The sequence below is a fragment of the Chenopodium quinoa genome, unplaced genomic scaffold (genome assembly GCF_001683475.1).
Source record: "Chenopodium quinoa cultivar QQ74 unplaced genomic scaffold, ASM168347v1, whole genome shotgun sequence".
NCBI classification, from domain to species: Eukaryota; Viridiplantae; Streptophyta; class Magnoliopsida; order Caryophyllales; family Amaranthaceae; genus Chenopodium; species Chenopodium quinoa.
The window spans coordinates 1,785,356-1,809,147 of record NW_018745080.1 but is presented as its reverse complement, the minus strand read 5'-3'; the positions used below and the strand labels follow the sequence as shown (position 1 = coordinate 1,809,147).

The window sequence follows — 23,792 nt, the reverse complement described above, 5'->3', positions numbered from 1 at the left end:
TTTTTTTTTTTTTTTTTGATGCAAAGCCAGGGCCAGGAAAATAGATTAAAAGTTCAAAAGTACAAAAGAGTTAAGGAGATTTATCCTCCCAAATTACATCCCGAATAAAGTCAAGTGGATCATACAACAATACAAGTAATACATCCTGATTCGGAAACTTCCTACAATGCTTATCTAGTAAGTCAGCTGCCCTGTTAGCATTCCTACCTTCAAAATAAAGCCTAGCCTCATGCAATCTCTCTAGTCGGTCCCTGCAAGATTTTAGAATTGTCGAATTAACATCTTTAACAGTCATGGCACCATGGATGAGCTCGAACACTTGCTTCGAATCTGAACACACTTCAATCTTTGACCAGCCCTTGTCAAGAGCTAATTGCAACCTTGTAGAAATATCAAGCAATTCTCCCATACTAACATATTTTACTCTACACTTTTGCTGAAACCCAAACACCCAAGAACCTGAAAAGTCGCGAATAACACAAGCCACACCAGCCCAAGCCCCATCTGAGAAGAAGGATACATCACAATTAAGCTTGAGATAAGGTTGGACATGCGGTTTCCAGCAAGAAACGGAGGGGATGGTAGTAGAAATACCCAAAGCGATCTTCAGTGAGGTGTGATATTCCCAAGCTAGAGCTTGGGCTTATCTGAGGGACGAGTCTAAGGGTTGGTTAGATTGGTTGAAGATACTATCATTACACTTCCAGATTACAAAAGAGAAAAGGGTTTTCCAAGGTAGATGAATCTCAGGGGAAGGGGGAGGTTTGAAAGAGAGATTGGTAAGTTACCAGTCTTGGAAATTTTGAGAAAAGAAAGAATCAGGCATGTGGAGAAAATTCCAGACCTCTTTAGCTTGCTCACAATCTCTGAGAATATGAAGTGAATTCTCAAGGAAGTTGTGACAGTAAGCACAAGTATCCAAATTGGTGATGTTCCTCTTAAACAAGGTAACCTTGTGAGGAAGTCTATCCAAGTAACAAAGCCACACAAAATTTTTTATCTTAGGGGCTGTTTTAAGGCTCCAAATCCAATCAAGTTCATGATCACCTCATTATTATTAATTTTATTATTACAAAAGATATTAACAGATTGCTTGAAATAAAATTTTCCATTCAAAGTAAGAGTTGAAAAAATAAAGTCATGACAATCTTGATCAGCCATAGAGATAGGGACACTCAGGTAGGCATTAACAATATCCTCGGGAAGCTCAAAAGAAATATTAGAGAAGTCCCATTGGGAGTTAGCTAAACACTCATCAAGCATGATACTCTCCTCTCCTCTCTATAAGGGGCAGTGAATTAAGCTTCTAAGAGGACCCAGCCCAATCCAATTATCAGACCAAGTAAAGATATCCACCCCATTCCCAACACCCCACTGAATATGGGATTTGAACAACTCCCACACCTTACCCATGCTTCTCCAAAGGTGGGAACTAGAAGAAAAGGATCGAAAAAAGTTATTGGGCTTAGAGTACTTATCTTTCAAGATCTGGACAGCCAGATTGCTCTCTTGATTAAGCATTCTCCACCACAATTTCAACATATGGGCTTTATTAAGGGCCTTAAAACATCTGATACCTAGACCTCCCTCACTCTTAGGAGCAGCAATTCTGTCCCAACCAACTAGATGTATACCTCTTGACTCTTTACCCTTCCCCCATAAAAACTTAGCCAAAAAACTATTTAACTGGTTCAAAACCGAAATAGGAAGCATCATGCATTAGAGGTAGTAATTAGGGAGAGTGTTAAGGGTAGGAGAAACTAGGCAAAGTCTAACAGCCTTAGAAAGCATTGAAGACTTACAGAGCTCAAGTTTTTTGAGAATTTTATCATAAATGAATTTGAATTTGTTCTTGGAAGGTCTAATAGCAGAAATAGGGAAACCCAAATAGGGGCTGAGATCATCAGTTTTTCTAAAGCCCATAGCATCACAGAACAAACTTTTGTCACCTTGGGAAGTATTTTTAGAGAAAAGAACCCTACTTTTTTGAACACTAATGGTCTGACCAGAGAATGCACAAAACGTATCGAGTATCTTTGAGAGAGAGGATGTTTTCAATAGAAGTTTCACCAAATAGGATAATGTCATCGGCAAAAAGGAGATAAGAGATGGGAACTTGTTTCCTTCCCATACAAAAAGGAGTCCAAGTCTTACTCTCAACCTATTTATGTATAAGTTGGGAAAGGACCTCCATACAAATGATGAACAAATAGGGAGATAAGGGATCTCCCTGCCGGATGCCCCTAGAAGGCTTAAAGCTATCAGTAGGGATACCATTAACCAGAATAGAAGAGGACACAGATGAAACACAAGACATGATCAACTCAATAGAAGGAGTGTCTAGCCCGGAGAAAGAAAGAGCATTTTTCAGAAAGACCCACTCAATCTTATCATAAGCTTTCTCTAAGTCCAATTTCAGAATAAACCAACCCTTACTACCCTTTTGTTCCAGGGTAGCTCCAGAACCTGGCTGGGAGTCTGGCCTGAACGTCAGTCGAAAGTCACCTGCACAATAACGGTGGTTATGCCCTCGGGGGTGGCTTCGAGGAACCCCCCTCCGATGGTTAAGTTAGTACCTCTTGTTTGTTTTTTTGTTTTTTTTTTTTTTTGACGTGGTTGCGCATCGTGGGTGGTTATCTCCCTTAGTTGGATAGGTAACTGCCATTTAATGTTCGGTATTCAATTCCCTTTCTTTATTTTCCCTTTGTATTTCGCGCTTCTATCATTCCCATTCGTATTTTAACTTTGAAATTTTTCTTTCTCTTTCTTCTCTCATTTACTCTCCTATCATTTCACAGTTATTTATCTTTTGTTCGTTCTTCCAGCTTCTTCTCTCTCATTTCCTTCACTCTAAACTCTGCAATTTTGCTCAGGTGCCACTCGCCGTGAATTTTGCTCTGATTGCCCCCCGTTTGTTGCTCGTTCATCAAAAAGGTACTGTCTTTAACCCATTCCTTCACCATTTTCATACTTCCTTCGCTGAATTTAGTTTATTCTTTCTCAAAGATTGTTCCTTTTTTCCTTATGTGTTGTTAATTTGTTCCTGTACACTTCCTCTTTGTTTAAAGATCGATTTTTGTCCTGTTGTTGTTGTAATTTCTTTGCCCCTGCGCATATTTATACTGTTCATTTTTTAATTTGCTCTTTTGTCGCTCCTTTTTCTTTTTCCTTTCTTCTTGTTTCGTTTCCTTATTGGAAATTCTTGTTCTTTCCATGTTTTCCAAGTTCAGATCTTTTTTCTGGTCATGTCGGACGCTTTTGATAGTCAGAATGATTCCGCCCATTGTTACGGTGATGATGGCGAGTCTGAGTCTACTTCTTCCTCCAAGTCGACTCGCTCAGGTGAGCCATCTAGGCCATCTGATCCTTTTCCTCCTATTTCCTATCCTCCCCTTCAAGTTATATTTCCTCATCCCAGTAATACTTCATCGGGGATTGAGTCTACCGCTGGCGCTTCTGCTTCTTTTGCTGACCTTGCACGTTCCGCCCCTATCTTCGTGGTAGGGTGCGTAGCGACACTTTTGACCCTTATTACGAGAGGGTCTTGATGACCAGGGGGATGCGTTGCCTCACCTGCTGCGTTTGCAGCTGCGGGCCGCCCGTCATACGCGACTGGCAGCGGAGGTTAAAGCTAACCCTTCCTACCGATGCCCCTAAAAGTCCATTTCCTGATGTGTTTCCCTTGCATGAATTTGCTTGGCTAGATGATATATCTGATGTGCACCGTTTTGATCATCATGTAGAGCGCAACTCCTCTTTTGCCGATATTCCAATGGCTGCCCCCAGCCTCTCTCTTCTTGTGATGCTGCTCTGAATGCCTGCCAACCTTGGTATGTGGACGAGGTGGTCCCTCTAGGTGACTTTACCTTTTATTTGGATGATAAAGTTGATGGTCCTCGTCTTTGCATCCTAAGCTCAAACTGGCGGATGCTGGTTGCCCGTCTAAAGTTGGTTGAATGCGATAAAACATTCTATAGGCTGGGAGAGGGCTATGAGTTGGTGCTGCCCAAAGCTGGGTCCAGCCTTGCCTATCCTCCAGCGGGTCACATTGTTGTCTTTGCTTCTCAGCTGGATGTTGGGCTGAGGTTTCCTTTAGATCCAACTTTAGACAAGTTGTTGCGTGCCTTCAATATTCCTCTCTCTGATTTTGCCTGCGTCTTTGCACACTTTGATATGCCTGCTCTGGACAGTGCGCTTCAAACCTTTTCCAGAGTCTCTTTCTTTATTTCACCAACCGTTTAGATTTAAACGGAGTGCTTCTGGTGTTGACTCTAGCTGGTTTTATCTTGCGCCCAAGCCTAAAAGAGTTTTGTCTTACCCTAAGTTGGGTCGCTTTAAGGACTGGCAAGGGATGTTCTTTTGGCTGCGAGTTCCTGCCCATTTTGGCTGCCCCCTGCTCTTGTTGCCACGTCAGGTCGAATATGGGGGGTATTACTCTGCTGGTGGTTGATGCTGCTAAAGAAGCTCGGGCCTTTGATCACTTTGAGGGTGAGTCTTATGCTCCCAAGACGTGGCTTCCTAATGGAATATATGTTATAGGAAATTCTGAGTTTTCTGCCATGCGCCTGTGCTCAACACACGAGTCAGGTAAAATTCTCCCTTTTGATTTGCCATTATCTTTTTTTTTTTCTGCTTTGCTCTCTGTAATACTGCGATTGACTTGCATTTCTCTAATTCACAAGTTATGATAAATTAAGACAAATCGTTGCTGGGCATGGATGATACCTGGAAGCCTTTTGTTAAGACTCCAGGGTATCCTCCCTTCCCCCTTGAAGTGTTAGAGGTTTACGCTGCTGCCCGTTTGGGCAAGACGCGTCCTTCTCCCTGCTGAGTTTAGGTGTAATGCTGCTACTGCTGGTACCTCCGCGCGTTCTACTCCCACTGTTCGAGCAGAGGTTGAGCCTGAAGCTTATACTGCTGGTAGTGAACAAGTTAAGGGGGTTGCTGATTCTCCCCAGAAGTCTAGGTCTTTGGTGGCGCCGAATGCTTCGGCTGCGGCCTCCGGTCGGTGGACAGCCCAGACTGTCAATGTGGATAAGGATAAGGCCTACACTCGTGAAATCACTGATGTTAATGAAACTTCTGACCTTACAGGTCACAGAAACGATGAGTTTGCGCATTTTTTGTTCATTGATGCCTCTTTCGGTGCCCCAGAGGTGGGGGCTCTAAGCCTATGCAAGTTGATGTATCCTCTAGGCAGGAGCCGTAGGGTTCTATTTCTATTGGGCATGTTCTGCCCTCCACTAATGAAGGTCTGCCTCCTCTTTCTAAGAGTTGACCTCTCCCATCCTTTGTTTCTACCGGGCATGTTCTGCCCGAAATTCTTATAGCCGCAGGATTAACTGTTGAACTTCCTACCTCTGCATTTTCTGGTGTTGTGGTGACTCACAGCCCTATTTCTCAACCACGATCATATCGCGATCGTCTGCGCAGCCGTCGCCGGTGGTGGGCTTGCGCCTAATACTTCAGGCAGAGGAGGCCCTACTCCTGTTATTGACTTGGAGCCGGTTTCTCCTCCACGTGAGCCTTCTCCCAAGAGGGATAGAGTCCCTACTGTGGACGAGTTGCTTGCTTCAGCCTCTGGCCATTCTGAGCCAGTTACAGCGCTGAATTTCTTAAGGTGGGGCTGCTCCTGCCTCTAGCGAACTTAATCACTATGTGAGTCAATATTTTGGGGAGACTTACACTAATCCCTTCTCTGTTTCTTCTAATCCGTAGGCGGGGTTTTCGGGTCGGCTGGTCCCTTGGAGTTTTCTGAAGTTCACATTGACGCAGTTCTAAGACCTGCGCCATTGTAACACCCCCAAATCTCCCTCTACGGAATGTGTATAAATACCGCAGAGATAGACTTGGGCGTATTACCGCCGCGTGATAACGCAAGGCTTATACTTTAAAAATACTTTTGCAGCGGAAAATTCTTTATTCTTATTAATAAAACTTTAAATAAACTTGTTCATAATTTCTGACACAAAACAAAGTCAAACTTTTCCTAAGCTAGGTGAAATTCCCGTGGACTCCCGTATGCATCAATTAACTTCCACCTGAAAAGTTCACCTGCTTACCATAAATGGTAAACAGGGCAAAGCCAAAACCAAAGCACGTATTAGCAAATTAAGCTAAGTAGATTATGTGTAAGATAAGTAAAACATAATTTAAATCATTTAAGTTTAATTCATAAGAATTCCAATGCCATACTCATGTAAGAGCTTTTCCAAATCAATGCTTTCAAGACAAGTTTAAAACTCAATTGATTACGTTCCAAAACCAATTCCTCACTAAGTGTGCACACCCCCCAAGTGGTTTACTTTATAATCAAAGGCCAAACTTGAGGAAAGACTAGGTCATGCAAAGTCCATAGTCTTCTCTAAACCATTCCCTAAGTGGGATTCAACATATCGATTGATTTGTTTAAAAACTCGTCTTTAAAAATCCATCACACTTACATAACAACAAACTTGCAAATCATTTCCAATAATTTCCAATCACAATTTAAGGCCCTTTTGATTTAAATCCAAATCATTTAATTCAATCCAACAAAATTTCATAATTTAATACGGAACATAATTTCATAAATTCATAAAACATGATTTCATACGGAATGTAATAAAATATGATTTGATGCGGAACATAATAATTTATAGTTTCATAATAAATCATAGTTTCATACGGAACATAATTTATAGTTTCACAAATATAATTTCATACGGAATAGATTATAATTTCATACGATCATAAAATGTAGTTTCATAATCAACTTTCGAAGGTATCTAACCACATAACGTACCTTAATTCCGAATATCAATCAACACTTCGCACTTTCAAAGTTCAATCACGAATACACCTTGCAATTAACATAACCATACGGTTATCACAACATCTTTAGACATAAACCCAAATCTAATTTGCATGGACTATAAAACACTTTAATATAAAATTATAACTGTGAAATAGGTAATTATATTTTAGAAAATTAACCATGAAGAAAATAAAGGAATAGGATTATAGGAAATTGAATTTGCGTTGGAAAGGATAGGCAGAACTTGCAGAGGTCATAACGCCTTTGATATAACTCCGAATTGGGTGATTCTTGAGCCTAACCTTAAGGATTTTTCAAGAGGAATAATTTTTTGTGAAATAGAAAATTCCAAAAACTGAACAGAAGTGCCCGAAAATTGGCTCCAAAGATATACGGGCAGATTTTCTTTTAGAAAAGAGGAAAACAAAAATAGGAAAAGTTTGAGAGAAAAGAAGAGTAAAAGAAAAGAAGGGAATTGAGTTTTTGGTGTAAAGAATATGAGAGTTATGAGGGGGTATTTATAGGTGTTTAGGTGATGAGTTTATAGAAATTTAGGGTTGTATAATTTATGGAAATTTTAAAGAATAGAAATTAGGGTTTTAAATGTATGGAAGGATATTAGATTTTATTTGGTCATGAAATATTATTTAGTAGGTTTTGAGCTTGGAGTGCAAGTATAGAATAAGATCAAGAGATTTTAGATTTAAGAATAGAAATAAGGAATTTTAAAGGATTTTTATTTTTAATAAAATAAATTAAAAGCATTTAGAAAATTCATGAGTGGCCGAAAATATTGAGCTTAATATTTCTCAATATTTTCGGTCCTTCTATGTTAATTTAAGGATTTTGTAAAATAATTTATTTACCTAAAATTAATAATCCCATAAAATTTATTTGTGAAAATTAATAATTGAAGAATAAAAATCAGATTTTTATTAAATAATTAGGGTGGCCGAAAATATTGACATATAATAATTAATTTTTATTGTATAAAATCCGAAAATTAATATATTTCATGAAAATAATTAATTTAGAAAAATATTAAAACAATTTAGATTTTTATTCTATGAAAACCGAAAATACATTTTAATTAATCTACCGAATTAATATAATTTCGGTTTAGCTATTTAAATTTTGAGAAATCAAAAATACTATTTATAACATAAGTATAAAATAGTTTCATTTATTGGATTATCCAATTTAATTAGTTTTGTAAAATAATGATTTAGGCGCCAAAATTTAAATATCAATTTGGCTCCAAAACTAAAATACTCTTTAGAAAATAATTAATTTAGAAAAATACGTCAAAATACGAGACTAAAATACCTTTCAAAAATACGGGGTATAACAGCCATGTCCTTTTGGGGTGGCTGACGAGCCTTTCTGTCCTGCTCTAAATGTCAGCGCTGACGAGTCTATTTTCCTGGATGATCCTCTTCAGGGAGGTACCTTAGGATATAGGCTGACTCAGGTCATTCGGCTTTTCGCTGACCTTGGGAATGAGTATGTCAGCGTTCCTGCTGCCATTGCCTGCCATGACCTACAAAAGGTACTGTTTTATTTCGCTCTTAGTTGCCCTTTATTTTCTTCGGTTTATTTTTCAATTCATACTGAACTTGTTTTCTTCTTTGTTGGCTGCCCAGCTCAATCGCTTTGTCGGTGATTTGGCTAATGCTTTGCTCACTGTTGAGAAGGGGTATCAGTCTCAGAGTTCACGTTTAATGAGAAGGTGGCAGACTTGGAGCGGGCTCAGAACGAGAAAGCAGAGCTAGAGCGTGGATTGAAGGAGAAGGATGATGCGCTGCGTGCTGCTTAACTTCAACTAACCAAGTACCTCCCGGCTGCATAGATGCTGGCAGAACGTGATGACAAGCTGAAGAGGGCTCAAGCCCAAGTGCAAAGTTTGGAGGCGATTGTTGCTTGTTTGGAGGGAGACCGTACGTACTGCGGAGCTTAACGCAGCTCGCAGAAAAAAAACTTAGTGGAGTTTGCCTCCTCTCAGACTTTTGCAGACTTGCTCACAGATAGATATGATGGAGGTTGGGAGGCTGCTCTTAGGTGTGCAAATTATGTATTTGGTACAGAAGAGGGGCAGCAAGTGAAGTTTGAAAGTTTTGGAACAGGGTTGATCAGGCTGGAAACCAAGATGTTTATGCGTATCCTTCTGACCACCCTCGCATCGCTGCCTGTGGTATTCCAGACCACACTGTTCTTAACAAGGTTCCTGCCGAGTCTCCCGACCCTGCGGCTGCTATTGGGGTGGATGTTCTTCTTGTTAGGTTTTTAGTGAATTCAATAAGAAAAACACTTAAATTTGTGTGAGAACAAAACCTAAATTATATTTCAATCAATGTATTATTAAGAATTAAGAAATTACAGAAATTTCTAAAGACTACACTAGTGTGAAGAGATTAAACTTGCCTTTCCTCCAAGCCGACAACACCAAGTATGAACATGAGAATACCGATGACCATGTAAGTCTCAAACCTTGATACACTGTCAAAGGCGTGTATACACTTTCCTAAAGAGGTTTATTTCCCCCACACGGTGCTTGGGTTAAACCGGAAATCCTCTTTGAGATACAATTGACAGCCAATTTCGTTCTTAGCACTAGAAACGAAATACAATGAACAATTCACAAAGATGGCAAATTTCAAGAATTTTTCTCACAAAACTTTGCAAGAAGTTTGAGAGAAAATTAGGAGAATAATGTTGGAAGAAATATGTAATCTAAAAACTCTATATCCTTTCGATAACACAAAAGATATTAAAAGCCGAGAAAATAACCGCAAAAACCCGCAAACAAGGGAAGCAGCGCGGCCGCGACTCAAAGAGGCGCGGCAGGGCCACCAGGCCGCGCGGGCACGCCTACCCAATTCTGCCAAAATTTTGCATCTTTCTAGAGATTTGGCGCGATTTTGACGCGCTTTTAACGCGGACTGCGTCAACCTTGCGCGAGCGCGTTGAACAATGGCGCGGGCGCTCCACTCTGACACTCTAAATTATCCGAAATAAATCAAATGATCATAATTCTCTCATACACTCTAAATCATCTAACACTTCCTGCTAACCAATAAAGGCTTTGGCGGCCACGTTCTTCTTCCTCTAGCGGCTCGTCTGAGTACCCCTCTCCCCGCCCCATAGTGAGTTAGTGCTTATTAGCTTTTGCTTTCTTCTGCCATTGGGGTGTTTGGCCGCCAATGGTTGTGTTGTTTTTGAGGTCTTTGATTGTCTTGGATTACTGCCAAAACTGCTTGCTCTTCTCCTGTTTGTTAGAACAATATCTTAGTGTTTTTCAAACTTGCACTTTTGGTTTTTACCTAGTGCCGGGGGTTTTCTGGCAAATACTTTGTAGTTTATTTTGTTGTACATATTCTGGTTTTCAGCTTCTTCTTTTCTTTTGGTTGTGCGTTCTTTATTACACATTTTTGTTTGATGTGCTCTCGGTTCAGTTGTCAGGGGAAGAGGGTACTCCTATTTTTGCCATTTTGGAGCTTTCCCTTTTCCTGGCTGACACTGCTGCCCCTTTGGCCGAGTTCCTGGTTACCCTTGCCTAATAGTGTTCTTGGCTCTGGTTTACTAAAGCAAATTTTACTTTAAGCGTCCCTGTCGTAACAATTTCCTTCTAGGGCTGAAAACACTTTGAGCGTGGGATTGTGCGTGGCCCCTTTCTTTTGCTTTTTCATGACCGCCCTCTGCCTTTAGGGCAGGGTTCTGGGATTTTGTGCCGCTACTTTATTATAGTGCGGTTTTGATTGTTATGCCGCTGTTTCTGTGAGCAGGGTTTCTACCTCTGCTTTGTTATAGCGAGGCTTTAGTGAGATAAAAGCATTATGCTTCAATTTTCATAGCTCATGTTGGGCTTTGCTTTGTTGCAGCATTCCTTGCTTCTCCCTGCTTGCATTGGCAGAAAAGTGTGATATCTTGCAAATAGACAAGTAAGCAATTTAATAAAATGTTACGTCCAAGGAAAGGCCTCACGCAGAGGTTAGATATTCCATTGAAAAATGTGAAACGCCTCACACAAAGGTTAATGTTCCACTTCCTTAAAGTTACAACTTAGCCAAAATAATGGTTCAGGCTTTTCTTTACTTAGAATTATATAGGCAACTGAAATAAAAACATTGAACTACATGAAAAACCTCTTTAAAACGTCAGCATTAAAGCTGTTTCTTAGGATGCAGCCATCTTGATCAGAGAGCAAGTAGGCCCCTGGCCCTACCTGTTTGTGTATTATGAAGGGTCCTTTCCAGTTTGCACTCAGCTTCTCATGCATCTTTCCTCTGCCAACAACGGCAGTTCTTCTCATAACTAAATCCCCTTCACTGAGCTCTCTATGCTTTACCTTTCTATTGTAGACCTTAGCCATTCTGCTCTTCTGAGCAGCTAACTTTAGGGCAGCTTTCAGCCTAACCTCTAGCAGGAGATCCAACTCTTCTCTCAGTCTATCTTCGTTTTTCAGGCTATCATAATGTTGTACCCTTAGACGTGGGAGTTACACTTTAATGGGAACTACTGCCTCAGCTCCGTACGCCAGAGAAAAAGGACTCTTCCCTGTTGCTTCTTTCTCTGTGGTTCTGTTGGCCTATAACACCTATGGGACTAAATCAGCCCATAAACCCTTGTGCTCCTCCAATTTCTTTAGCAGGGCGAACAATATTTGCTTATTGGCTGCCTCTGCCTGCCCGTTACTCTGCGGGTGACAGACAGAAGCGCTAGCATACTTCGTTCCCATCTCTTCGGGGTAATCTCTGATGGTGTCACAATCAAACTGGCAGCCATGATCGAACACTATACATTGTGGGATTCCGAATCTAGTGATGAGAGTTTTCCATATGAACGTTCTGACTTGCGAGGCTTTAGTGTACTAGGCTCTACCTCTATCCATTTTGTGAAATAGTCCACAGCAACGATCAAAAACTTCCTGCCCCCTGAGCTAGTAGTGAATGGCCCTAAGATGTCCATTCCCCACTGGGGAAAAGACATAGGGTTGAGAATTGGAGTGAGATTGTTAGCAGGCTGATTTATCACTGGGGAGTACTTCTGGCACTGCTCACACTTCTTGACATAATTCAGGGCGTCCTGGGTCAAGGTTGGCCAGTACGCTCCCCGTTTGATGATTTTTACTGCCTGGGCTTTTCCCCCTATGTGGTTTGCGCAAATCCCTTCATGGGCTTCTTTCATGACTTCCTGTTGTTCCCACTCTGGGACACATATGCGGACGGGCTTGGTATCTATATGCTTTTTTTTCTTACTGCCTTTGCTTGTTCTTCATTTTCAGGTAGCATGTCGTGTAGCTTGTATGCCAATATGTCTGAGTACCATGCCCTTCTCTGGCTAGCGCAATTACTTGCTACTGCTTCTCAACACTTTTTCCTTCCAAGAATTCTACCATCACGATTCTGCTCAAACTCTGCAACGTCGAACTCGCTAGCTTGGAGAGTGCATCCGCTTGAGTGGGCATTCTCAGCCCTAGAGACCAACTCAATATCAAAGCCAACCAGCTGGGATGTCAATTCTTTCACAGCTGACTTGATTTCTGCATCAGTGGCTCTCTGGCCTCATACTCCCCCCTGAGCTGGCTTGCTACTAGTTGCGAGTCAGTCTGAAGTTTTACTTTTTTAGCACCAACTGCCAAACTCATCCTCAATCCTGCCAGCGTGGCCTCGTACTCGGCTTCATTATTGGAGGCTTGAAACTTGTATTTTATTGCATATTCGAAAATGTTGCCTTCCGGTGATACCATGATTACTCCAGCCCCGCTGCCTGTGTTAGCAGCCGAACAGTCCACAACCAACTTCCACATCCCAACCTCTTCCTCTATGTCTTCATAACTTGCCTCTACTATAAAGTCTGCCAAAGCTTGAGCCTTTATTGCTGTTCTAGGCTTGATTTCTAGCTCGTACTCAGTCAATTCTATTGCCCATTTAGTAACCTGCCTGAGGCATCCATTCTTTGCAAAGCTTTTTCCAGCAGGTAATTTGTTAATATTTGTATCACATGAGCATCAAAGTATGATTTCAGTTTTCTTGTAGTAGTGACAACGGCTAGGGCCATTTTTTCTACTAGCGCGTATCTCTGTTCTGCCTGGGTTAGGACGTGGCCGACGAAATAAACTGGGTGCTGAGTTTTTCCTCTTTCCACCAGCAGGAATGACCCTATTGTTTGTTGCGACGCAGACACATATAATAGTAGCTTCTCTCCTACCCCTGGGCTTGTCATCGTTGGCAGGCTGACCAGGTGTTCTTTTACTTTGGCAAATGCCTCCTTTTCTGCTTGTTCCCACTTGAACGTACGATTGCCCTTCAGGAGCTGAAAAAATGGTAAAGCCTTATCTGCTGACATACCGATGAACCTGATAAGGGCTGTCATTCTGCCTGTCAACCTTATAACATCCTTGACACTCTTAGGCTCTGGGAGACTCAGAACAGCTTATATTTTTTCTATGTTTGCATCAATTCCCTTTTCACTCACCAAGAAGCCTAAAAACTTTCCTGCTGTTACCCCAAATACACACTTCTTTGGGTTTAACTTTATGTGATACTTGTTCAATGTGTTGAACGTTTTTTCCAAGTTAGAGATGTGATTGTGTGCTGTCAGACTCTTTACTATGGAATCGTCTACTATACTTCTACATTCCTCCCCTTCTGGCGAGCAAAGACCTTGTCCATGGTTTTCTGGAATGTAGCCCCTGCATTCTTGAGGCCACAAGGCATTGCGACATAGTTAAATACTCTTCCATTCGGTGATGAAGGCAGCTTTCTTTCTGTCTGGCTCATACAGGCTGATCTGGTGGTAGCCCGAGAAGGCATTCATAAAACTCAGAAGTGCATGCCCACTCGTTGAGTCTACCATCTGATCTATTCTAGGCAGAGGATAGTAGTCTTTTGGGCAGGCTCGATTCAGGTCTGTGAAGTCTACACACATTCTCCACTGTCAGTTGGCTTTCATGAAACTACTACGTTTGCTAGCCATTCTGGGTAGTCAAAAGGTTCTATGAACTTTGCAGCCAAGAGCTTGTCTACTTCTTCGTGGATAGCCTTATTTTTCTTTACAGAGAAATTTCTTAACTTCTGCTTTACTGGTCTCGAGTCTTTCTTGACATTCAGACGGTGTTCCATGATTTTTGGATCAATACTCTGCATTTCGTCCGCTGAGAATGCAAACACCTCGTTCTTTCTGAGCAGCGCTACCAGGTTCACCCTGACTTCAGGCTCAATGTCTTTCCCAATCTTCACTGTTCTAGACTCGTCTCCTTTGACCAGTGCAATTACTTCATGCTCCCTCTCTGGGGTTAGACGGGCTGCCTCTTCCTTCTCCTGCTCGAAATTTTCCATGGCTAGCCTCTGCTTCTCCTTTTCTTCCCTGTTCTCCTGTCTCTTCCTTTTTCTGGAAACTTTTTCTTCTTTTGCTACCTGTTTTGGGACTTTGGGCTGAGAGCCGTATTTCACTGGGTTCCTCAGAGCAATAATGTAACATTGCCTTGCTATTTTCAGACAGCCTCTCAACTTGGCCAAGCAGCCTCTGTTGTTAGCGTAAGCAAGCGCCAAGTGTAGCATAGACACCACTCCACTTATTTTGTGGATGAGAGGTCTACACATAATTACATTGTAAGGGGATTGAGAGTTTATGACAAAGAATTATGCCCTCACGTTCCTGGCATGAGTTCCTTCTCCCACTTGAAGTGGCAATTCTATTATCCCATCTGGTATCATTCCTGAGCCATCAAACCCTATGACTTCATAGTTCACCCCTTTGAGGTCCATGCTGTCTAGACGCATTTTATGGAAGGCGTCTATGAACATGATGTTGGCTGAACTACCTCCATCTACCAGAACTCTCCTTTCTCTTCAATTCGCAATTGTTATGGAAACTACTAAAGGGGTCATCATGTGGGTATATAACTCCGTGCTGATCCTGCTCATCAAATACCACCTTTGGCTGAGGAGGTGGCGGTGGCCATTTTCTGCGTTCATTATAGTTCACTTGATAGACCATGTCTCTGAGGTCAGCCCTGGCTCTACTAATTGTTCCTCCGTGCACGGGCCCCCCCACTAATCACCAACACGTCTCCTAGCTCTCTCTTGTCTTTGTCTTTTTCCTCCTGCTTGTTCTTGTCATTCCTGTTAACCCTCCATCGGTCATTTCTGGGTCTTTCATTACCTCGACTCCTATCCTGCCCAGCGTACTGCTTAAACTGATTCAGATACCCCCTTCTTATGAGGTCTTCGATATTGTCTTTGAGGTGGATGTATTCCTCTGTTGTATGTCCTTTGTCTCTGTGAAAGTCACACCACTTCTTTGGGTCTAGGTTATTTGTGGTCATCCTTGGTGGTCTCTGCCACTTGTCATCATACTTATTCACATTGAAGATGTGAGATCGGCTGTGGGTCAGCGGGGTATATTGTTTGTACCTGCCCTGCAACCTACCTCAACCCTGTCTCCTCTGGCTAGAATACCTTTCATTATCCCTTCTCTGCTGGTCTGCCTTATCCAGCAGGGTTAAGCTCTGGCTTGTTTGTCGCTTCTGCTCGACTAAGCTCTGTCGTATGCTCGGCTTGGCAGAGGCGTACTTTCTGGTTAGCATAGCTCTGTCTGTCTCATCCCCTTTGATGAATTCATGGGCTTTGCCTAAAGTTTTCACTAGGGTTTTCAGGTTCTTTCTGCCTATATATTTCCTGAATGCTAACCCTGGGAAAGCAACGCCACTTCTTGGCTCATGTTGGGAATTGATGTTGCCTCTTTGTTGAATCAAGTTATGAAGTCTCTGAGTGACTCAGTCTTTCCCTGCTCTAGTGACATCAGTTCCGTTGTCATTCTAGTGCGATCCACTAATGTGAAAAAATGATCCATGAATAATAGCCTCTTCAGGCCATTATACGAATAAACTGACCCTTTCTCTAACAAGCAATACCATTCTGCCGCCAATCCTTACAGGGTTAGAGGAAATGCTTTACACCAAACTGAGTCGGTTCTGGTGTATAAGACCATGTGACTCTCGAAGGCAGACAAATGGTTCTTAGGAGTCGTTGTTCCATTGTATTTGCACGAAGGCATCTTGATCTTTTCTATTGGTTCCTCCAAAATCTCCTTGCAGAAGGGTGAGTCATCAGGGATCACCATGATCTTTGCCTTCTTGGAACGTGCTGGGCTCAAAGACTGAATATGGGTTGGGGATCTACTGCGCTGATTCCCAGCTGGAACCTCTCCTGATTCATCCGAACTCCACTCCTTGTTCAAGTTTCTAGCCTCCAACTCCTTCACCCTCTTCCTCAGGGCGGGCTGCCAACTCCTTCTGCTCTATGGTCAGACTCTGCGCGCGTGATTTGGCAAGGGTCTACCCAGCAGATATCTGCGGACGAGTGGAACTCAACCCTTTTCCAAATGAGTTTAGCACAGCTGTCATAGCAACCAGCTGCTCCTTACTGCACTGGGACAAGTTCTGCAATACCTTTGGTATGTGCATCGTCTAAAGCTTTCCTGTCGGTGTTTGAGTAATCCCCTCGTTCTGTTTTGTGAGCGGCATTCCGAATCGAACTGTTTGGGCTGGTTCGATTGGTTTATAGGCTCCATTTGTATTTTTGGTGATGTCGCAAGAGGCTCGAGCTTGATTTAGGTTATGGGTACTGATCAAGATTAATTTTGCAGTTGTTTTTGCAGGATCGGGTTTATTTTGTGGTGTTTGAGCATTATCGGTCAATGGTGTTTTGGTCGTCGGATCTGGTTTTTCCTCCGTCATGGCGGCTATTCCGACCTCGAACAAGCTTCACTGGTTGAGCTAAGGTGTTGGAACTACTCCCTCCTTCTAGCGCCAATTGTTCCGGGGTAGCTCCGGAGCCTGGCTGGGAGTCTAGCCTGAACGTCGGTCGGAAGTCACCTGCACAATAACGGTGGTTATGCCCTCGGGGGTGGCTTCAAGGAACCCCCCTCCGATGGTTAAATTAGTAAGGCTGTTTTTTGAAAAATAATGGATAAGTTATTAAATATATGTGTCTAACCTCTTTCTTGTTGCATTTGGGTTACTATTTATAGTTATTCCATTCTTGGTGCTGCAGGCTGAGCCCTGCTGAGGTCAGCCACGAGGCTGAGCCCCTAGAAGGTTTTCCCTAACCTTAGACTGGACTGGCTTTAGTGCGCACCTCCTAAGAGGTGCTTAGAACACGGGGCAGCTCAACGGGAGCTACCCTATACACCTTTCTCTTTCTCATAGAGTGAAGGGTCTCATTCACCATAATGACATTAGTTTCCGTACCCTTCCCCGGAAGAAAGCTATTCTGATTTGGAGATATCCTAGAGGGGAGAAAACTTCGAAGTCTATTGGCTATGAGCTTGGTGACAATCTTGTAAACCGTATTGCAAAGGCTAATAGGTCTAAATTGAGTGATAGAAAAAAGGTATGAGGTTTTGGGAATCATGGCAATCAAGGTCTCATTAATGCTCTCAGGGATGGCCTTATCTCCAAAGATTTTCCTAATGAAAAAGGTAAGGTCAGGATTCAAGGTGTCCCAATACTTCTTGTAGAAAAAAAGATGGTAACCATCCGGGACAGGAGCTTCGAAAGACCCCAACTTAGAGATGACCCCCCAAATTTCATGGTGATCAAGAAGGTGAGAGATGGATATCCTAGCTCTAGAATCAAGGAGGGGGAGAGGAAAAGCATCAGGATCCGGGGCACTCACAAAGGAGGAGGAGAAGAGATTCAAAAAATAGCTCCTAATATGAGATCTCAGAAAGATAGGGTCAGAAATTTAGTCACCTACATCGGAGCATAAGGAGATAATTCTATTTTTACTTCTCTTAATAAAGACCGACTTGTGAAAGAAGGAAGTGTTCCTATCCCCTTCAACTAACCAATTGTCTCTAGACTTCATCATCCAAAACAACTCCTCTTGGTGAAGAATCTCCAAGAGTTCTTCTTGTAGATTCTTCTCCAAGTCAAAAAGATAGTTTGAAAAACCATTTGATCCTTGGGATTTTTTAATACCCTCCAACCTCGCCATGAGACGAGCCTATTTCTGAAAAATATTGCCAAAAACATTTTTATTCCAATTAAGTAAACTAGTTGACAAGTCATTCAATTTATCAAAAAAAAATTTGTTACTTTTACACCATTCAGAACAAACAAGAGGATCAAAGGAGGGATCTAAGCACCACATAGGTTCAAAGTGCAAAAGGTTTGGGAGCTTGAAAACCACTTCTCTCGGCAAAGCATAAAAGGATGGGGCGGTGATTAGAGGTAAGGCGAGGGAGAATTTTTAGGTGGCCTGAGGGAAACAGAGAGACCCAATCTACATTAGCCCAAGCCCTATCCAGCCTTTCAAGAATCGGCCCAATTTTTCTTTTATTAGTCCAAGTGAATTTTTGGCCATAATACCCCAAATCAACTAAATTGCAGGAATGCATACAATTCAAAAGAGCATTAGCTCTGTGAGGCTTTATCGGCCTACCACCAAATTTTTCATGAGAATAGCATACTTCATTCAAATCATCCAGAACAATCCACGGCAAATCCATAAAAGAATGCAATAACTCAAAATTAGACCACAACAATTTTCTCACACGGAATTTAGGATTAGCATAAACATTGGATAAGAAAAAAGTTTTAGGAGGGGAAAGCACCTGAACTATACCATGGATGCCCTGACTCGTTGTTCTTGTGGGTTCAAAGGACACATAGTCCGACCGCCACAGAACGACGATTCCTCCAGACAGCCCAGCCGGTTCCACCATTAACCATTCATCATAGGTGAGTTTACGAACAATCTTGTCGGTATCCAACCTTCCCACTCGAACTTCAGAAATAACAAGCATGTGCGACTGGTGTTGCTGAATCAAAAGCCTAATATTTCTCAAGAAGGACATTCTCGCTATCCCTCTCTCATTCCAATAGAGAATCGACATATCACGGATTATTGGGGGGAGAGGAAAGGGATCTACTTCCCCGCTTGGTAGATCTCTCAGATACTCTCGATCTTGACCAGTTGTCGAATCGAATAAAATGTAGTGCCTCGGCTCCAAGGATAGACTTATTGATCTTTCGAGCCCTTGAGCTCCTACGAACTCCCAACACACACTCCACTGAATTTGGCGTTCCCTTCTTCTGGCTTTGACCACTTTCATGAAATTCGTCCAATTTCTTGTTTACATTGTGACAGTAAGGAATTGCATTTGAATCATCTCTATATGACGAGGAATTACCGGTGGAGGTTCCAGAAAGAAGCAAATTCTGGGGGGATAATATTCACGGAGTTCTCCAAAGCTAGTTGTTCTATTCTCCAGGAAAAGAATTGCTTCACTTCTTCCGACAGAAAATTCAGATCTGCCATATTTGGGAGGTGGGCAGGAAGCAAATCTCCTTGATTCGAAAGCATTTTCAGCTCTTTCCATTCCTCCGGGACAACCGACGAATTCATGATCAGGTGACGGAGAATTTCTGAGGGAACGATCCTTACATCTTCTCAATCTAGCGATTCTAGCATAAATTGGATGTTGTTTAGGTTCAGATCTGAAATTCCGGTTTCCGGGGGGGCTAGATCCACCATGTGGGTGTTCCAAGTAAGGTAGAGGAGACGGCGGTGTCCATGGCAGAGATGCCAATGGGTTCGGAGTGCTGGTCGGGGTTGAAGATGGAGAGTGGTCGGGGTTTCTCGATGGGTGAAACAAGTCCCGAGCTGGAGATGAGTTGTAGGTCGCATAATTGGACACCATTTTCGTCCGAAAAGAGGGAGTTAGGCGAGAGAGTAGAAAGGATTTTTTGAGATAGGGATGGAAGAGAGAGAGTGTGGACTGGTTTGACTAGAGGGAGAAGAAGAAGAGTCTAGAGAAAGTGAGTGGGAACCAGCTGGAACTATCTGAGGTGGCAAAGAGAGGTGACGTGTGTTTGATGCAGGAAATTCAAAATTCAAATTATCATTTCCCAAAACAGAAATATGGCGCTCAACCAGGGTCGAATCTTGTTTTCTTTTTTCCACCCAAATTTTCGTGGGTCCACCTCGTTGCACCGCCTCCTAATTAGGTGGCGCCACCTTATGCTTTTTCCCGGCTTTCTCTTTGACCGACACACAACCATCATTGTTTTCCGACGGGTTGTGATCGGATTTAGAGAAAAGCCCTGCATTACTTCTAGGTTGAACTCTCTTACAATCCAAACTCCAATGACCATAACTTTTGCAGACTTTACAGAATTTTGAGGCATCTTGAACTTGGATTGGTTGGAGAAATTTACCAATCCAGATTGCAGAAGAGGAAGGTTTTGACATATCAAACTGGATGAGCAATCTTGCAAAGCGAACTCTACCCCTATCCAACGTCTTGACATCAATCTTGACTAGCTTACCTAGGGAATTACCAATACCCATTAGAATGTCCTTCTCATAAAACTCCACCGGTAGTTCTGGCAACGTAACCCACAGCACCGCTGAGTCAATGACCGCGTCTGACGGCCTGAAACATGGTTCCTAAAGTTTCAAAATCAAAGGAAACCTACCAATTTTCCACGGTCCACGCTCAAGAGTGGCTTGCAAATCTTCATTAGACTTGAACTTAAGCAAGAAGAAGCCTTTACCCAGAAGGAGAAAATCCCAATCAGAACAATGAACAAGAGCTTTCTTCAGAAGATCTTTCAGAAAAGACACGGAGAAAGATTTTCCAATGACTTTCCCAATCAGCGAAAACTGCCAAATCGAGCATAAAGCGACACAACGGTCTTTTTCTAGCACCAAAAACACCTGATTGACAGAGGAGAAACCAGGCGGGGGGGAAGAAGCGGCAATAGAGTCAAGAGGGAAGGATGGAGAGAAGGAGGAAGACGGAAGAGGGGAGGAGAGAGTGGATTTGAAGGATTTCTGCGGTAGGATCGGAGGCAAACTCGCCGGCGATGACTGCTGATGAAGGCTGGTTGGAGTACCTGCAGGGTCGGGGGAGGGGCAGGGGGAGACATTTTTAAAGAAATACCTCATTCAAAGTAAAAAGAAAAATACTAGTTGATCATTTTTCATATTTTTTAACTGTTATTTTCTGTAATTTAGGTTCCAAAGCATGGGTAGTTTATAGTTTCAAGAATACATACACATTTCCCGTCAGGAGAAAAAAAAAAAAAAAAAAAGAATACATACAAATTCTATATGTATATATTTTACTTGTATAATGTCTTCACCAAAAAAAAAAAAAAAAAAAAAAAGAAATTTGGAAAAAGAAAAAATTATAATGTACGTACATTTTTAGCCATTTAGCTTCTTGTAAGTAGTGAAAACCGTACAATTCTGTTTCAGTACTCTGTTTTTCACTAATCAAATTAACTAATTCAGGGTATCTTTCACTAATACACTGTATAATTGCGTTGTTAATCTTAATTTTCTACTGACAGATTAACTCGAAAACAATCCGTTGGTGACTTAGTGGCGTTTTTCTATCATAAAATTGGTTGTGTCTTTGATAATTAAAGAAGTACAAGTACAACCTTTACTGTTATTTTGTTTTCACTACTTGACATGTTCTACATTGTAACGGGCTTTAAGACTTTTTTCTAATTTTTTTTTTTAAAAACATATGTTTGGGTTGTTTTTTTTTTGAAAAAAGAGATATACTACAAAGTAAAAATTATGAGTATCATTTTGAAAATAAAGAATTTTATAGATAGTATGATTTTTAGGAGGCTATGTGATAACATCTGTGGAGTATGGAATACTATGTTAGTGTTTCAAGACATTCTTCTTATTTGATTTTGATTTCTTGAAATGTCATTATAACTCATAATCCAATGTACTACATTAAACAAATGAAAAAAAAAAAAAAAAAAATCGGATTTTTCACCATATACCACTGAGTTTTAACTTAATTCACCATATACCACCAAAAACTTTCTAATTTACCATGTACCACAACATGCCCTTAATGACTAACGCCGTTAACTCCGTTAGTCATTAAGGTTAACTGTGCCACACGGCTGTCACTTATTGGCTTTTATTAATATTATTTAATTAATTACTTAAATAAAGAATTAAAAAACTTTTAAAAAATAAAATAAATAAACCACCACCAACCTAGCCACCGCTGCCCCCCAGCCCAACCCTGGCCGGCGCCTAGCTGGTCGGCGTCCATCACCCTTCCCCCACCGGCGACAACCCCTACCCCCAACCCTCTCCTTTCCCCCCTGATCCTTTTTACAACCCCACCACCAATTTACCTCCCAGCCACCCTCTCACCTACCAACAGCGCCTTTCCACCCCGGCGACCGGCCATACCGGCCCTTCATCGCCGGCCGACCCACCCCCTACCTTTAATCCTTACCTCGACACTCTCCCTTCCCCTGTCGTGCCACCAGCCAAACCCTAACCTACGAAATCTCACTCCCTAGCTCCAACAAATAACCCGATTTTTTTGTACTTTTCACTCCTCCAACTTGGTCGATTCTTCTCGTGGGTTAGGTTTCGGTGTGGCTGAAAGGGTTTCGAGGGTTTTAAGTAGATTTTCGGGAGTGGTGGTTGGTTTTAGAGGTTGTGGGTGGTTTTCAATTGTTGTGGTGGGGGTTGTGGATGGATTTTCGGGAGTGGTGGTGGTCTTCAAGGGTCGTGGCTAGGGTGAGGAGCGGGCGCTGGTGTAAAACCCCGTATTTTTATACGTATTTTAATTTAAATCATTATTTTATGAAGCATTTAGATAATTTGAAATGAATTATTTATGGTATTTTATTAATTTAAAAAGATTTATTTTAATTAAAGGTCCATTTTTATTTATTTAATTACTTTGAAAATATTTTATTTTATTATATAGAAATTTTGGGGCATATTATTTTAAAAAAAGGAAATTTAAAGTCAATGGTATTTAAAGAAAGTCAAATGACTAATTTGAATAGGAGAAGGGATCATTAAGGGTAGAAAGGAAATTTAAGGTTAGGAGGGTTTTAGGGGGGGGTATAATACCCATCTTATGAGCAAGTTAGATCTTGTCCAAGGTGGAGAATACCCAAAGGTAAACTCTCTCTCTCTCCCTCTCCTCTTATTTTCTCTCCCTTAATTTTTCCCCCTCCCCTTTTTGCTTTCACCTTGCACGACACCCACACACACACCGCATGGTTGGCCTGTTGGCACCACCACCACCGGCCGGCCACCACCAGCACTTGTCGGCAGCAGCCGTCCTCCCTCTCCTAAATGCGTGTGGTTAAAAAAAAAAAAAAAAAAAAAAAAAAAAAAAAAAAAAACCTCTTTATGTTTTAATTTCTAATCTAGCCTTAATTCAACTAATATTTTTGGGTTTTGTGATATTTTTATGATGTTTGATTATGATTAATATGTATATAAATTTTAGATTTGGTTTTTGAATTAAAAAGCCCCAAATTGAAAATCATGGGTTTCTAAACTAATGTATATTGATGGAAATTGATTGTAGTAGGTTGGAATTATTGAAATAAGTGTTTTTAAACATAATTACAGCAATTTTACATATTTTTAATAAAGCTCGAATTTTTATATAAAGATTAGAATTATGTTTCTTGAAAGGATTTTTAATTACCCATTAATTGGGAATAAAAGTAGGGGTTTTAAATTAACTTTTAGCTTGTTTTAAAGGGTTTATAAGTGATTTAAAGAGCGTATATATTGCTGGAAATTTATATTGAATAGGTATTAATGTCTCTTTGTAATTTTGGGTTGTAGGAGATTTCCAAGTGAGTGATTTCGTGTAGTCGTGGCGATTTTGAGATCATATTCGAGGTACGTTCGCGTACTCGGTAATTATTTAAGTGTATAGAAGCATGCTAGGCTTTGTTTAATTAATTCCAAGGTAGTATCATGATAGGTATAGGTTGGAATTGTTGATTGGATTGATGTTGTGATTGATTTGTGAAGTATGAATTTTGTGGTGAACTAATGATTGGAATTAATTATGTTGGCATGTTGAATATGAACCACACTTTTATTATTGGCATGATTGAGAGCGTGTTTAATTAAACTAAATGTTTGATTTGGTTTGGAATATAAAAAGGGAATTTTATTTTGGT

At 41.3% G+C, this 23,792-nt stretch overlaps 1 protein-coding gene across 4 annotated transcripts; it reads right to left on the bottom strand.

The window, feature by feature from the left end:
• Nucleotides 1-20,894, bottom strand: LOC110709723. Of its 4 annotated transcripts, XR_002509026.1 has the most exons (3): nt 18,416-20,894; nt 6,785-6,841; nt 1-6,054 (listed from the first exon to the last, which is right to left on the bottom strand). XR_002509026.1 is itself a non-coding variant. In XM_021887951.1 (2 exons), the coding sequence occupies exons 1-2, from the start codon at nt 18,914-18,916 to the stop codon at nt 421-423; spliced, it is 585 nt and encodes a 194-aa protein (XP_021743643.1). In that variant the 5' UTR covers nt 18,917-20,877; the 3' UTR covers nt 1-420. The 4 variants fall into 4 exon arrangements, 1 of the variants encoding a protein (XP_021743643.1); XR_002509024.1 differs by having other exon boundaries at nt 1-6,841; XR_002509023.1 differs by lacking the exon at nt 6,785-6,841 and having other exon boundaries at nt 18,416-20,893.
• Nucleotides 20,895-23,792: the final 2,898 nt, after the last annotated feature.

Coding starts and splice junctions, on each gene's coding strand:
- LOC110709723 (XM_021887951.1), bottom strand. CDS start 18,916: ATGAAAGTGGTCAAAGCCAGAAGAAGGGAACGCCAAATTCAGTGGAGT. Junction 505..18,415: donor GCATCCATGGTATAGTTCAG/GTGCTTTCCCCT, acceptor CCTTCTTCTCAG/ATGGGGCTTGGGCTGGTGTG.